Raw genomic sequence first — 15,648 nt, 5'->3', positions numbered from 1 at the left:
AAGCGATGAAACCTCCTTGGTAATGATCGGTATGCAATTAGTGTAGTTGAAAAAGGAGATTTAAAATCACCCAAATTCTACTGGAAACAGAATCAAATTAAGCATAAATTGAGCAAAATATTTGTTAAAAATTCTAACTGTTAATGATTTATTTGTAATTAAACACAATTATTTTAGATGAGGTGAACTATAATTGAATATTGCACTAAATAATCTAACTCCTTCTTTAAAACCCCTTCCGCAATGTCGTGACCACCGTTTTGGCGCTGCCGTCGCCGATTTTGACGTTTTTGAACTCCGACCTGCACTCCCCTCCTCCGCCGTTGCAGCGAAAACATGCGAACTCGGGCGAGATCGGAGTGATTATCCGTATTCTGGACCAAGGAGTGGAGGAAGGAGGCAAGCTCACGTCAAGGACCCTCGACTGGAGCGGAGTCAGCAGAGGGAGCAGCGCAGCAGCCGCAGCATTATTATTTGGAACAACAAAAGAAAGACAGACCGCTTGCCTGGCTGCTGCTGCGAACGTAGTAATTCATCCTCAAAACAACTCCGTACGTACACGAAAATAACAACAATTTCCGTTTGCCGCCCTCCCTGTGCATTCGCGATTGTTAATTTGCTCTCGCATTCCTCTCTCGATCGTAAATAATCTCGCGTTATGACACACATTCGGATGTTTACATATTTGCCAGGGGCTACTTTTTGTTAAACAAATCTCTCGTCCTTCTCTGCAGCAAGATGCCTGGCCTCTTGGGAATCGGCGAGTTTTTGAGCGAAACTCGCGATGACTACAACTCGCCAACGACCTCGACCTTTGTGTCGCGGATGCCTCAGTGCAGACAGACCATCAATGTCCTGGAAGAGGTGTGTACCCGTCAATTATTGGTTTGCCCCACTTATTTGGGCAAATATTTCACGCCTCGTCTCTCTGAAATTTGTTTGCACTCAAAGTTGCCTTTTGTTCCCACTCCCAAGTGACAGTTAATTAAACAAACGTCAACTGCACGCTGCGATCGAAAAAAAAATATTAATGAAGTTACGCAGTCCGACCGTTCGATTCCCGCGCAATTATCTTTTATGCATCACTAAATTTATAGAAATGCATTTTTTTTATAGTTAACAAATTAAAGCGGAATTTCTTTAAAATACACGTTAAAAAGCAAAATTGAAAAACACATATATTAAGTTCTTGTTTAAATGATAATTATTGATTATTCACCGTTATTTGTTACTTCTCACGGTTCCCATAATTCAAAATTGGGCGACCTCGTTTTATTGTTGCCTGAGTATTGACTTGAGTCAAATTGGTCATAAATTTTTACTTTCACTTCTTGCAAATATTTCTATTTATTTTGAATTAAATTTTGACTTTTCCTCAAAAAAGTAACCGACTGAAAGAAAACCTCATTCAAGGAAAAGTAGAATGAAGTTCAAACACCATAATTATTTATATAATTGTATTTATTTCTTTTTTTTATTCTGGAATTCAAATAATTATTTTTTAATTGGAGTTCACTTTTTGTAATTCAATTTGTGGGAAACTTTCAGACACTGGATGGCGATCGAGAAGGTCTGTCACAGATGAAAAAGGCCGTCAAAGCCATTTACAACAGTGGAAATTGTAAGTAAATTTTGTTAAAATCTTTTATTTGTCAGATTTTTTATCTTCTAAAACGCCAACTTTTTACATCCCGCCCTTGTGTCTTACCGCAGAGTCAATGACACTTCTTGTGAGCTGTGCGCCTCCAAAATCTTTCAAGAGTCTTCTTCATCTTCACTTTTGCAAAGCTTGCATATTTTTTCTTTTTATAAAATCGTCACGTATTATTTGCGAAACAATTTAATTATTTTAATTAATCATTTTCTTTAATTCAATAATTTGAATCATGAACCTTGGAACTTTTGTTTGGTTCGAAATTTTATATTTATAAAAGCTGAAAGATACTAAAAATTCCAATTTTAAAGGTTTTTTTTATTCCGAGTTAACAATTTCATGAGATCAAATACTTTGTTCTTTGTGAAATCAATAAAATATATTTTCCATCTCCCTTTTCGATGCCCATGCTATTTATTCAAAGCATGAGCAGAATTTTTATTGGAGGTCAAGTATCTTGAGTGTCTTCTTGTTTCTGTGTCACGGGTTGACAGGCATCGGGTCAGACGCATTGCGGAGATGCTGAGGAGAGCAATAAGCGAAATGTGATTGATGATCCCTTTTATATTTATTTTCTACTCTTGACATTTTATTGATATTTCCAAATTAAATTTTCCAAGCATTTCACTTGATTAATTTCGATATTTTTCGCAGCACACGTGGACAACGAAATGTATTTCTACCGGGCCTTGGACAAACTGGGCAGCACATCTCTAACAAAAGATCAAGAGCCAGACATAAGCGCGGCCTTCATCAAATTCTCCGTAGTCACCAAAGAACTCTCCATCCTCATGAAAACATTAGTAAGAGATTTTTTTCGAATATTTTATTATTAAATCAATGCAATTTCTGCGCAACAAATCAGCACATACGCTTAATTAATTTTATTCGGGTCGTCGCTCAATATAAAATTTATTCATCCACTTCCTCTGAATGTCAATAATTGTTATGATCCTTATTGAATTGCAGATGAAGAATCTCAACAACATAGTGCTGTTTCCACTGGACTCGGTGCTGAAGGGAGATCTCAAGGGTGTCAAGGGCGACATGAAACGGCCCTTCGACCGAGCACTCAAAGATTACGAAGCGAAATATAGCAAAATCGAAAAAGAAAAGAAGCAGCAAGCCAAAGAGGCCGGTCTTATCAGAACTGAAGTTACCCCAGCGGAAGTTGCTGATGAGATGGAGAAAGAGCGGAAGTTGTTCCAACTGCAAATGTGTGAAGTAAGAAAAAATTCCTTAACAACCGCAAGTATTGCGAATGCTAACAAATTCCTTTTTTTTTAGTACTTGATTAAAGTTAATGAAATCAAAACCAAAAAGGGAATCGAGCTTCTTCAACACCTTGTTGAATATTATCACGCACAAACAAAGTAATTGAAACAAAATTCACCATCAATAAATTGTTATTAATTACTTTTTTAATTGGATCTAGGTATTTTCAAGACGGTTTAGAAACTTTACAACATTTTGGAAGTTATATTCAAGTTTTGTCAACGGAGCTTCAAAGGATCCGTCAAAAGCAGGATGAGGAGAGGCGGCAACTCGTTGAGCTGAGGAATCTTCTCAGGAGTGCCCCAGGAATCGATAAAGACGTACGACTTTTTATAAACTACGGATTATTCTCTATAAAATATTTGTTTCTAGTATTTATCAAGCGCAGCATCATTGTGCAGTGGTTATTCCCTGCACCAACTGCAGGGGGATAAGCAGCATGGGTTTTCAAGGGTCGGCCACCTTCTAAAAAAGTCAGAGGGGAAGGTGCGGAAGGTTTGGCAGAAGCGGCGGTGCCATGTGAAGGATGGTTTTCTTGACATATGTCACGGGGACGAGAGCAAAGAACCAACTCGAATAAACCTCCTCACCTGCCAAATCAAACTGGTGCCGGATGACAAAAGATGCTTTGATTTGATATCATGTAAACACAAATAGTAAAATTTGTGGCTGTTTTAAAAATATCCAAAATTTTAGACAATCGGACGTATCACTTCCAAGCTGAGGATGAAGCCGACCAGTTTGCTTGGATGTCTGTGCTTGTGAACAGCAAGGAAGGAGCACTGATGAAGGCGTTTGGCGACAGTGGCCGGACAGACAAAATAAACCCTAGTCTCCTGGAGTTGCAACAGGCTATTATACATTATATCCAAAAAATGCCGGGCAACGACCGGTGTTGTGACTGCAACTCTCAAAATGGTTAGTCCTCTTTATTTTGAAAAATGAAAAAAATATAAATTTTTTTATTTGCAGATGCAACTTGGTTGTCAACAAACTTTGGCATCATTGTCTGCATCGAGTGCTCCGGCATTCACAGAGATTTGGGCGTGCACATTTCACGGATACAGTCTCTGACGCTGGACAACATTGGCACTTCTCAACTGCTGCTTGCAAGGCACATGACAAACTCGGCGTTCAATGATGTGATGGAAGCCACTCTTCGTGGAAGCAAACCAACAGCAGCGAGTACAATGTAAGTTTTTTCATCTTGATTCACTAAAGTCTTAGAAATATTCTTCTTAGTTAAAATACTTAGATCAAAGCCAAAAATATTTAGATTTTTTAAATTATTTTTTTACTGAAATTTTATTGAGTTGAGATTTATTAATTTTCATTCATTTTTATCGGAAAAATTCCTTTGATTCAGGGAGGAGAGGAATGAATTTATTCGTGCTAAATATTTGGATAAGAAATTTGCACTTCATACATGCTCGGACACAATGGAGGTTATGTGCGAGCTTGAAAACGCTCTTGAAAATAGGCAGCTGCATCACTTGCTTCAAGTTTTTGCCGAGGGTGCTGATTTCACTGCCCCTCTTCCGACTAGCGTAAGAATGAGCAATAATTCACTCTTAGTTCAGCTTTTAATTTTCCTCATCAAAAATAAAGGGAAACGGTGAAAGTGCTTTGCATTGGGCTGTCGCAAAGGAGCTTGGAAACACGCTGCACATAGTTGACTTTGTGGTGCAAAACTCTGAATCGCTAAATCGGACAACTTACGACGGAAACACCGCTCTTCACTACTGTGCCATGCACCGACGGCCCGAATGCATGAAGCTCCTTCTGAGGAGCGGTGCAGACCCGCAGCTACGAAACCACGAAAACAAGACGCCTCTGGACATTGCGCGCGAAATGGGAAATTCTGGCTGCGAGGAATTGGTCTTTATATTTTTTTTTTCTTGTGAATTATTATTTCATTTTTTAACTTGCAGATGACCCAGGCCATGCAACAACAAAAAGTGTTGTTTGACAATGTCAACTTTGATTGGAATTTGTCGCACGACGAAGCATCTACCGACTTCTCTGACGACGAAACCATCATTGAAGATAGAGTAAATATTACAAAATGCATATTAGACAAGATAATTATTTTTATGATAGATTGGAGCCATCACGCCCGAAAAGTCTCGATCCAGACCGCCAAGCTTTGCAGGAGGTGGGGGCGTTAATGAGGATGGAGACACTTGCACAACCCCTTCACAGTCGCACTCTTCCTCTTTGGATAGCCCTAGCAATGCTTCATTTAGACAAATGCCACCTCCGCCACCACCCCAAAACAGAAAACCAAATATTACCAGTAGTAAGCATGAAAGTAAGCAGATTGCCCAACAAGCTCCTTTTTCCAACCAATTCAATTATGCTCAAAAACCCTAGTTAAAAAAGTAAAAAATTCACTCGTCGAGTGGTCTAAATTTTTAATCCCTAATTTCAAAAATAAAAAATTCACTCGTCGAATGGTCTAAATTTTAATCCATGATTTCAAAAATAAAAAATTCACTCGTCGAGTGGTCTAAATTTTAAACCATGATTTCAAAAATAAAAAATTCACTCGTCGAGTGGTCTAAATTTTAATCCATGATTTCAAAAGTAAAAAATTCACTCGTCGAGTGGTCTAAATTTTAAACCATAATTTCAAAAATAAAAAATTCACTCGTCGAGTGGTCTAAATTTTAAACCATGATTTCAAAAATAAAAAATTCACTCGTCGAGTGGTCTAAATTTTAAACCATGATTTCAAAAATAAAAAATTCACTCGTCGAGTGGTCTAAATTTTAAACCATGATTTCAAAAATAAAAAATTCACTCGTCGAGTGGTCTAAATTTTAAACCATGATTTCAAAAATAAAAAATTCACTCGTCGAGTGGTCTAAATTTTAAACCATGATTTCAAAAATAAAAAATTCACTCGTTGAGTGGTCTAAATATTAAAAAGTAGGTCTAATTTCCAATCCAGTTAACCATAATTAACTGCACGCTTTTTTTGTTATGCTCAAGTAGATTATCCACAATCAGCTTACTGGAAACGCTTCATTTCAGTCTCCTCTGCAAACTTTCATGGATCTCTGAAGAAAAGAGCCGCACCGTTGCCACCTGTAATCCACAAAGTGTATGGTACACTTCCCAGTAGTCACAGCCGAACTCCTTCCGATCCCATTGTGCCCTTGTCTGTGAATATCGGTCGAGCAGACCACAAGAAGTCGCCCACTTTTGATTCCGGAACCAACTTTGAAAGCATCAATTCGCTGAGCATCAACAACAGTGGATCGATGCCATCTGGGATTCACTTAGGTAAAATTTGTGTTTAACTTTAATATTGTCAAAATTTGCTTATGAATTCAATTTATTTTCCAGTCGGGGCAAAGCTAGTCTTACCTATGGGTGAAATTCCTCATTTAAAGTCCACTGGGGACAAAGGAAACAAAATTGGGGTCCAGCGACCCCAAAACCCGCCGCCGCCAACTCCAACCACGCCAAACCAGCAGCAAAACCTATCCAATGGACGCTCGAATGAGAACATACCAGGAGAAACGCTGCAAAATACGGGTTTGAGCAACCCGGTTCCGCCTCCTAGAAGGGTGAGTTTGTTCATGTCAGGGTGTTCAAATGCTGTATCTGTGCTAGACTATCAACGACCAAATCTAATATATATCTAAATCTATTTACTTGCTTGATCACACTAACAGCAGCGTAAAGAGAAGCGTACTCTTGAATGTGGTATGGAAGAGGATGATTTGTCGACGGTAAATTCTTTTCAATAGACCTTTTAGCTCTGGCGCATGAATGCATAGCAAACCTTTTATTTTCCATTCAGTTTTCTTACTTGAGCTTGACTGAGTTGCAGTTATAATAATAATTTACAGTTGGAAACCAATTTCAGGAGTGGAGTGTAAATTTTATTTAATTTTTGTAACCCTTCGTTTCCTGTTTTAGTATTTAAATTTTCTAGTGAGTAAGATTTTCATTTTAATTCTGCCTCATTAATTTTTTTAATGAATTATTTTTTGCTTCTTTTATTTATGCATGTTGGTGTAATTTGTTACATTGGTGTCCACAGCCGTATTTCTTCTGCCCATTACAGCGTGCCGACGGATCCAAAGCACGGCGATGTCGAGCCCTGTACAGCTGTGATCAGGACCAACCAGACGAGTTGTCATTTGATGAAGGAGAGGTCATCATTATCACCAAGGAAGAGACGGAAGAAGAGTCTTGGATGGAGGGCTTCATAGAAGGCGACCCTACGCGACGGGGTCTTTTCCCAGTTATCTTTGTCAAGTTCCTCGAATAGAGGGAACCACCCCCGAACCTGCTAGTGGAGTATGAAATAGATCTCAACATTATGTAAACGCCACAAAACGGCTCTCCTACCTGTATAGGAAATAATACTCATTGTAGCCTCAGATAGATGTCTCCTCAATAAATTAATAATAATATAATTACCAAGTATTAAAATAAATCTTTGATTCCTTCCTTATTCCTTTAAAAAAGATGGATTTTTTTTGAAATTAAACGAAGCAAGTTACAAATAAAAATCAAGTTTATTCATTAAGCATTCCAGAAAAGCTGAAAAGTTATCATCAATTATAAAAAATTCAATTTTCTTACATCAGTTCAAACAAATTGTGTGTCTGCTAACATAGTAAATTTATCAAAATTAATGTAAAAAGCACATCGCAGTCTTCAAATATGTTACAGGCAGTTCATATAGTCAGAGCGCTGCAGGAAACAAAAGCTCTCAAATTGTTGACACTGTTGGGACTTGACGAATGCAATAATCAATAAATTTCACAATCATGTTACAGGGGAGCTGCATTCTAACTGAACTTTAGACACTGGAGATCTGTCAAAAGTCACACGATTATTTTGTTACTCGTTCAAAATTTCCAAAATACTCTGTCTTTGCCCATTAAATTTGGCTCCTGTGTCTCCTACATATATAATCAATCTTAATCCTTCTGGAAAACGAACAAGCTTCTTCTTGTTTTAGTTTATTTCTACAAAGCGGATACAAAATATAATTATCGTAAATTTTAATTACAGACGGTGATTTTGAATTATTATGGCTTCAATTTGTTGAATACCCAATCATTTAGAAAAAGGAAAACAAGAAGTAGTTTCGTTTTTCCTGAAATGTTATGAAAATATATAGTTCGTATTATTTTAATTACTTTGCTTGAGGTATCAGACAAATTAAATATGGGTAGGTATTAATCATGAATGCACTGCTTTTCAATACATATTTATCAAAATGGTTAGTGTCATTATTAGTGTCAAAGAGAAATTTGGCCCAATGAGCTGTGTGAAATGGTTTATTTTCGACAAAGGCAATGCTTCAAAATAAAAAAACACCAAAATAAATACTAAAAACAGCAGTCCTAGTTTGCATAGATTAGTTGATCATACTATCTGAGATGTCTACTTGAATTAATAGAGAAATTACACACGGCACCACTAACTTTAAATGAAAACCCTACAACTAGCAATTTAATTATTGACAAAAAATGCAAGTGCACAAATCGCTCCTATATTTTACGAAAAAAAAAATATTATTGTGACACAACGGGAACTAATTGTAAACATACAGATATATACGAGTAAAAAGATCTCTTTGTATATTAATATTAAAAATGCTTAGAAACTAATAATTCTTGGCAGTATTCGATTCCAATTGTAGTGAAACTGATGGCACCAAAATCGATATGGTTTTAAAAGGAACAAATAAAGAGAGGTTTTGTCAATCACTAGCTAACGCGAATTCAATCTCAGGACAGGACCGATCTTGTCCTGAGACACTACATGATATTAGGGTAACTCCCAACGGCAATTTATTGCAGCGGAAGGCAACGAGTTACAAAGTGGCGCCTTAAAAAATCGAACTTTCTGGTTCGTTTTTCACCAGAAATTCGCCATTTAAAATTTTGATCTCATTTTAAGAATTGTAAGACAAAAAAAGAAATAAAATCAACCAACACGAAAATGGTGGAATGGGTACAAGGGAATCGACAATTGTAATCCTCCCGTTTTGCAAAAAAAGGATAATTTAAAAAACAAAAAACGACAATTATTATTGAATCGGTATGAACACTTATCGGTATCTCAAAATTGCTCGAAATGACAAATGACATTTTTTTATACAAAGTGAGTAAAAAAGCCGCCAATGTACCATTCCTACAATTTGCATGCCCCCATTATACAAAAGTACAAAAATTATTACAAAAAGTTTTTATCCAAAATCGACAAATGTTTGATTCCAAAGAACACGCACATTCAATTATTGTTACGGTATAGAACTGCAGAGAGGACACCATTGATTTGACATCGAATCCACTGTTTCTCGATTTTACCTTGTGTTTGCAAAGTACAAAATTACCATCGATCATTTCCGTAAGTACTATTATGATTAAATTGTAAGGCTCTTATCATAAGTTACTCCATTCAAAGTTGGTTACTTATTTTTTAATCCTTAGCGGCTAACACTGCGAGTCAAGTATTTATGCAAAATGTGTGTTGGTCTAGTGTCTATAGAGTTTATGATGGTTACTTTTATCAACTGATAAATAATAATTGTACACATGATATATCAAAGTCCAAAATCAGCTTGCAAAAAGCGACTTTCGTGTATAGTTTTCGAAAAATTCCCTTGGCTACTCAATCTTTTGGAGAGGTCTAAACACTTCAGGACAAATTCACACAGATGTCAAATAAATGTCGAAAACTTTGGCAACTGATATGGCAATGAAAACTCACTGAAAATGAATTTGACATTCAGTATCTCAGATTTATCGTTCTAGGACTTTGATTTTCAAGTAGAAAATTTCTTTCGTGATCAATCAGCCAAAAGATTGCTGGCAAATTACTAAGTAGTCCGTGATAAAAGCTCTCATTACAAAGCTTAACACAGTTCATGTGTTTTAGTCGAGTGTGATAAATGCAGCCTGTCGTTTAATGATCCACGTTGCACTAAGCCCATAGTTTTCTTTTCTTTCACAATCAAAGGTTGCGTAAAATAATAACCTTCTTTCTTTCAATAGATTGAGCAGCGACTGTGCTTCAAACAAATTGCTTAATTATCACAGTAAATATCAAAACTTTTGAGATTTAATTTGAGTGCTGAAAGCCAAGCCTTTAATTTGAGATGCTGGTAAAATAACTCATGGCACTCGAAGATCATATAATAAATGAAATGGATGGTCAATGATTTCTGCGCGGAAAGTGAAAAATATATAGGCGTTTACCTGGATATTAGCCGTACAAACTAACTTAATCAAATGTGCAAAATACTTGTAATTGCTTATTTCGAGCACAGTCTGCCTGATTTGTGAAATAACCAGAGGATTGAGCCGTTCACAATTTTTCTTAGTGAATTTCTAAACATGAGAGCCAGTCGTGCCATCGCATTGAAAAGTCAGCTGGCATATTTAATCTGCAAGGTCCCAAAATAAAATTCTAAAATTTGACAAGTGAGGGGCATGGAAGAGTTCAAAGAGTTCATCCCAAATATTGAGTTGTGATGGCATTCGGATAAGGACTATTTCTTCCTTTTAAGAGGAAAATAAAGGTCTGATGACTTGAAAAACATACAAGTTTGGCCTAAAACTCCTTTTGAGAGTATCTAGTCTTGATAGGGACCTTTCAAGAAAATTTATTTATCAGTCTGAAGGTAGCTGTGGACGGCTCAAGCCTTTGGAAAACTCTAATACTAGCAAGAGGGATGACTGATTTGCATCTTTTCTGCCGTATTCACTTCTTAGGGGCGGGTCGAGAGAAGCCTCGCCTCATTCCCCTTGCCCTCATGGGCTGGCCAGGAAGTCGAGGGACAGCAGCAGCTGACAAATCAAAATACTGCTGCCTCAGAAACAGAGACTCGAGCGGATTTGGTGGCATCGGGATCTGAATGAAAGAGGCGGGGTGGGCCCGCTTGATCCCTGGAGGTAGTGCAGACGGGAAAATCCTGCGGGCCGGCGGAAAGCCGCGGGCTCTGGGTGGAAAGATGATTTCCGGGAAGGAGAAAGGGTTTACGAGCGGCAGCAGCTCGGGCGCTGCAGCAGGAGAGTTACGGAGATGGTCCTCGATCAGGGGAGGGCACATCTTGAGACCCTGTTGATATGCCAGGAGGAAGGGGTTGTTGGCTTGGCGGTACTGGCCTCGCAGCTTGTTATTGGGGAAGGAGAAGCCCCTGCCCCGGTTGTTACCTCGCATCGAATCCAGACTTTTGATCAGGGGCGGCAGTTTCTTGCGCACTGGCAACGAGCTGAGATCGACACGCTCAAAGCAAAGCACCAGTTGGCAGTGAGTGGTGTGAGGAAATATGTCAACAGGGATGGCTTTGATGGGAAGGAACACGGAGTTGGCTCCGTCTTTGCTGCCAGGACGGCAAAGGTCTGTGAAGTTCTTGATGACGATTTTTGGATTTGTCGAGACGTAGATCAGTCGCTTGACGTTCTCCATCTTACGCAGCTCGTTCACAATTTTCTTGTCTGCAGGAAAAACAATTTGTAAAAGAATGCAAGTCAAAAATGTAAATCAAACTTACGAAGTCCACCCCTGGGCGGGTCAACAACTGCTACAACCTGGGATCCGGTAATTTTGTCCGTCAAGGTGGGCAGCACATCCTCAGCACGACCACAGAAGAATTCGCAGTTTTCAATGCCGTTTGATGACGCATTGTATCTGGCGTCTTCAACACCTTGAGCCACACACTCGATGCCAAGAACTTGCTTGCATTGCTAAAACAAATAATTATAAAAATAATAAAAAGATTGAAAATTAGTATACATACAAACAATAACTATTTTTAAATTCTCACCTTTGCAAGTGACAGTCCGATGCCTCCAGCCGAGCAGCAGATATCCAACAAAGTGGTTTTCTGAGGGTCGCAATTAGACAATTCTGCAACTGCTGCATACAGCTCTTGAGCACCGGCTGTGTTGACTTGGAAGTATGCGTCAGCGGACACACGGAACTCAAGCCCCATCAGTTTCTCCTTCAGATATTGCTGGCCCATGAGATGTTGCACTGGCGGAGCACTCACTCCCTCTTGCCTTGATACAAATATTTTCATTAGGAAAAACGCCATTTTTTTTTAATAAAATTCTTTACTTCTCGACAAACGTCTGGAAAAAGAGGGCCGTCAGATTGCACTCGCGTCCGGCACCAGTCTCAAAGTAATCCCTCAGATCAGCCTTGACTGCCTCAAGCTGGTCTTCGGTCAGATTCTGTGGATGGATGACAGCAAGCAGAAGAACATCGCCACGGGATGAAACTCTCACGGTAACTTGACGCCAATGACCTTCGTGTGTTTCTGGCACAAATGGGCTCAGAGACGAGGTCCGAACATATTTTTCGAAGGCCTAAAATTAGTTTTAATAAGCATAACTTACCCAACAAATAAATACATGGTTAAAAAAATTAAAAGATGGACCAATTAAAATGATATTTCAACAAAATGGTCAAAATGGAAGGAACAATGGGAAGTAAAGGAAAGATTATAATATTATAATCTCTACAGAAGAATTTTTTACCAAAAGCGCCAACATTTTTCAGCATTAATCTCATATGTGCAGTGAAATGATTAATTTTAATTTTAGATCAAAATTTCATTTTTCATCGCATAATTTGAAACATTTTTTTTTTAAATATTCCAAAAATTTAATTGCAGAAACCAGTGGCATTGTTTATAATTAAAATCTTAATCTGCCACTGATTTTAAATAACTTGTGTTGCTTTAACAAGTTAATAAGAAACAAAGCAAGCTAAAAGAATGTGAATTTTTCAATTTTCCCATGAGAAATTCTTTTCTTATTTTTCTGTGCACTTGAAGTAGCCCGAAGCATTCCATGTGGCAAACATCCCAAGCCACAAGGAAAATATAATTTGCAGCCAAGAAGAAATGCCTCACCTTGACCGTCTCTTTCATGCGGTCTGGTAGGTGCCGCAGGCAGTAAACAGGGCCAACTCCCATCGAGCCTTCTTTAAAACTGGCCAGACGAAAGCCTACAGTACGCTCTTTAGTCTCAGGGTGGAGCCCTAAAAGTGGAGCGCACATTTTTCTTGTTCAAAGCCTCTTAAGAGCAGAAAAAAGACTGAAGATTTTTCCTTCGAAAAAAACCTACCAATGCGAAATTCGCACTTGTTCCTGTACCCGTCGGTAACAGGCGAGGGCTTAATGGCACTTAGCTCACAGGCCATATTGGTGTGTTGTTTGGCCTGCTGCTCAGCCCATCCGCTAAGCTCAGGGTAACTTCTGCCCAAATTGCTGCACAGCTTCTCGAGAGCTGCCTCCATGTCGGCTCTCTTTTTCACAAGCTAAGTGAGAAACGTTTTGAATACGGATTTTGTGCATAACATTTCAGTTGACATACCTGTTCTTCGTATGGAATATTCCAAAAGGGCACTGTGGCCATCTTGATCCGCTCCTCCACTGGCACATCCACCTTAAGCTTCTTCAATTCGCCATCGTCGTCGATATCAGAATCCGTCTTTCGCTTGAGAGGATCAGTTTTCAACACCTGAACAATGAAAAAATTTCCTACTTCAGTTAAATTTTTATAAAATTTAATTTAGATTTCAGACATAAATTTAAAATTGCTACGGCTTCAAGCGAACTAATAAATTTTCCAAAAGTATTAAATAAAAGACTATTTTTATTCACAAGTCTTCATTTGTCTTCTAAATCTTAACTACCTCAGCAGTAAGGTGCCTCTTTTTCCAGTCGTATCCATTGAGTGTGTTCAACGCCTGCTGCTGCTCGTCTCTCGTTTGGAAACACAAGCTGATCCACGGACTGGCCCTTCTCGGAGATCTGACCGAGCAGTTGGTCAGTCCCAGATCATCGGTCAGCAGTTTTTTCAGCTCCTGATTTTTAAACTTCAGTTAAAGCAATAATTTGAATCTGATCAAGTTTTTACCCCAAGTCTGTAGAACCTCGGAAGTCCCTTGACCTGCACATAATACATGCCGGACGAGTCCTCATAATCGGAGGTGGTGCTTTCGCTTTCAGCATCTTGCTTTATAATATCCATCTGCTGCGGAAGCAGAGGCGAGGCGTCCTCGATGTGATCCCCGCTGACGCTGCTCTTATCATCCGACTTTTGCGAGGCTGTGTCGCTGCAAGTGCCATTGTTGCTGCAATCGCTGTGCGGCAGTAGATCCTCGGTCAAATTTGGAGAGCCCAACTGCGAGTCCAAACTTATTGCTGATATAACGTCACTCATTTTGCCATCTGGAATAATAAAAATTCACAAATATTAATCAAATAATATTAAATGGTTGAACTTAAAATTTTTAAAAGGAAAATATTTTATGCTCTCATTAATATTTATTTTAGTTTTAAATCTTATTTAAAATGTTTGATTTTGGAATAAAATTATTATTGTTTGTCCTTAAAAATTATTTTGGTGACAAAAAATGTAACATAATAAAAAAGGATTGCTGTTTTTATTAAAGGTGAAGTGATTCAGCGGAGAAAAAAGATAATCTTTATTGCTTATTGCCGCCTTATCAGATCCCAATTCTATAAATAGATTTTCTCTTTCAAAATTTTAGTGACACTTTTCAACTGATAAAAAGTATAAATCAGCCTATATATTAATTTGCATTCATAAAAAAGTCATATAATTTAAAAAACTTAATTAAATAAAATTCTGCTAGAAGTTTGTCGAACACAAAACTCCCTTCTAGAAAAACAAAATGCGTTTATTCGAATCAGTCACGAAAAATCCCCTCAACTCGGAAAACACGCTTGGTCAACATTTTCCAGCTTTTCGGCGGGTTCAACACGATAATAATTAAATAATTATTCCCCAATGAATGCAAGGGCGCGGCGACGCTCCCGATCGAGAAAGTTGGAAATGCATTGTACTCGGATGCAGCCATTTTTACCCCGACTGCATTCCCTTACAAAATCAATGAACACATCCGCCGCCCTTGTGCGGCTACATTGAATGATGCACGGTCGGCGTCCTCGCGCAAAAAGCGACCTCAATCATTCGGAATTGCGTCTTTCTGCAATTCTATCGCTATTCGGGGACGTAAGCAACGCAAGTTTCATTCATCCCTCGAACCTTTGCACCGACAATCGGCCGAATTTTGCCATTTTCTGAGCGGCGTGCGAGCCCAGCACGTTGATTCTCGGCTCAATGCCGCGATGTTTGAGAAGCATTTTCTCTGAAATTTTCACCCGAATGACTCGTTTTGAATTCGAATTCGTCTGAAAAGAGGGAGAAGAATCTTTTGGTCGCGTCCCGACGTTCCTACTCACCCACGAATATTCACTCTCGAATGCAAATTGGATAAAAACGCATCGGTTCAGTCTCGGCACTGCATTTTGTGTCGCCCTAGCGCCTAACTACGGACATTTGATCGTAGTCGGGTGATTGCTTTTCTTCTCCCGATGCTGCCTCCCATCCCAAAAGTAAAATCCCCGAGCCGACCAATGGCGAGCGGTTTCTGCGCGAAAGCCCCACTCTGATTGGTGGACGCAATTCTAACTCAGCGACTGGTAAACAGACCGGAGTTGACACATACCAGGGGTCGATGCACTGTATCAACTCGTCTGTGCATGCTCGTCTTCCCCTCGAGGTGCCCCACGCCCTGCGCACTCGGGCCAGACAAAACACGACAGTCACCCATTTGTTTTGATTCGGAAGCGAAGAAGGGGCGGAGTTTCGCACTCGTTCCCCTTAAGGAGTGGCGCCAAAAATAAAATCGCGAAGGGTGCTTGA

General features: G+C 38.9%; 2 protein-coding genes across 3 annotated transcripts; one reads left to right on the top strand and one right to left on the bottom strand.

The window, feature by feature from the left end:
* Positions 1 to 298: 298 nt before the first annotated feature.
* Positions 299 to 7,368, top strand: LOC132201632 (arfGAP with SH3 domain, ANK repeat and PH domain-containing protein). 2 transcript variants are annotated; one of them, XM_059627939.1, is made up of 18 exons: positions 299 to 551; positions 735 to 864; positions 1,549 to 1,621; positions 2,309 to 2,457; positions 2,624 to 2,878; positions 2,942 to 3,027; positions 3,090 to 3,249; positions 3,302 to 3,572; positions 3,626 to 3,847; positions 3,902 to 4,121; positions 4,296 to 4,476; positions 4,538 to 4,807; positions 4,861 to 4,980; positions 5,030 to 5,084; positions 5,966 to 6,217; positions 6,281 to 6,504; positions 6,613 to 6,669; positions 7,008 to 7,368. In XM_059627939.1, exons 2-18 carry the CDS (start codon positions 739 to 741, stop codon positions 7,212 to 7,214), a joined length of 2,928 nt encoding a protein of 975 aa, XP_059483922.1. In that variant the 5' UTR covers positions 299 to 551; positions 735 to 738; the 3' UTR covers positions 7,215 to 7,368. The 2 variants fall into 2 exon arrangements, with proteins under 2 accessions (XP_059483922.1, XP_059483921.1); XM_059627938.1 differs by having other exon boundaries at positions 5,030 to 5,240; positions 5,927 to 6,217.
* A 77-nt stretch (positions 7,369 to 7,445) lies between these two features.
* On the bottom strand, positions 7,446 to 15,317 carry LOC132200412 (tRNA (uracil-5-)-methyltransferase homolog A-like). Its single transcript, XM_059625856.1, has 10 exons — positions 15,186 to 15,317; positions 13,834 to 14,147; positions 13,610 to 13,780; positions 13,288 to 13,434; positions 13,039 to 13,231; positions 12,825 to 12,952; positions 12,026 to 12,276; positions 11,733 to 11,967; positions 11,460 to 11,652; positions 7,446 to 11,403 (listed from the first exon to the last, which is right to left on the bottom strand). Exons 2-10 carry the CDS (start codon positions 14,137 to 14,139, stop codon positions 10,667 to 10,669), a joined length of 2,361 nt encoding a protein of 786 aa, XP_059481839.1. The 5' UTR covers positions 14,140 to 14,147; positions 15,186 to 15,317; the 3' UTR covers positions 7,446 to 10,666.
* Between the last annotated feature and the right edge of the window lie 331 nt (positions 15,318 to 15,648).

This window comes from Neocloeon triangulifer, unplaced genomic scaffold (genome assembly GCF_031216515.1).
Source record: "Neocloeon triangulifer isolate White Clay Creek 2 clone unplaced genomic scaffold, ASM3121651v1 ptg000014l, whole genome shotgun sequence".
Lineage (NCBI taxonomy): Eukaryota > Metazoa > Arthropoda > Insecta > Ephemeroptera > Baetidae > Neocloeon > Neocloeon triangulifer.
The sequence above is the reverse complement of the archived record's forward strand: the minus strand, read 5'-3'. Positions and strand labels throughout refer to the sequence as shown.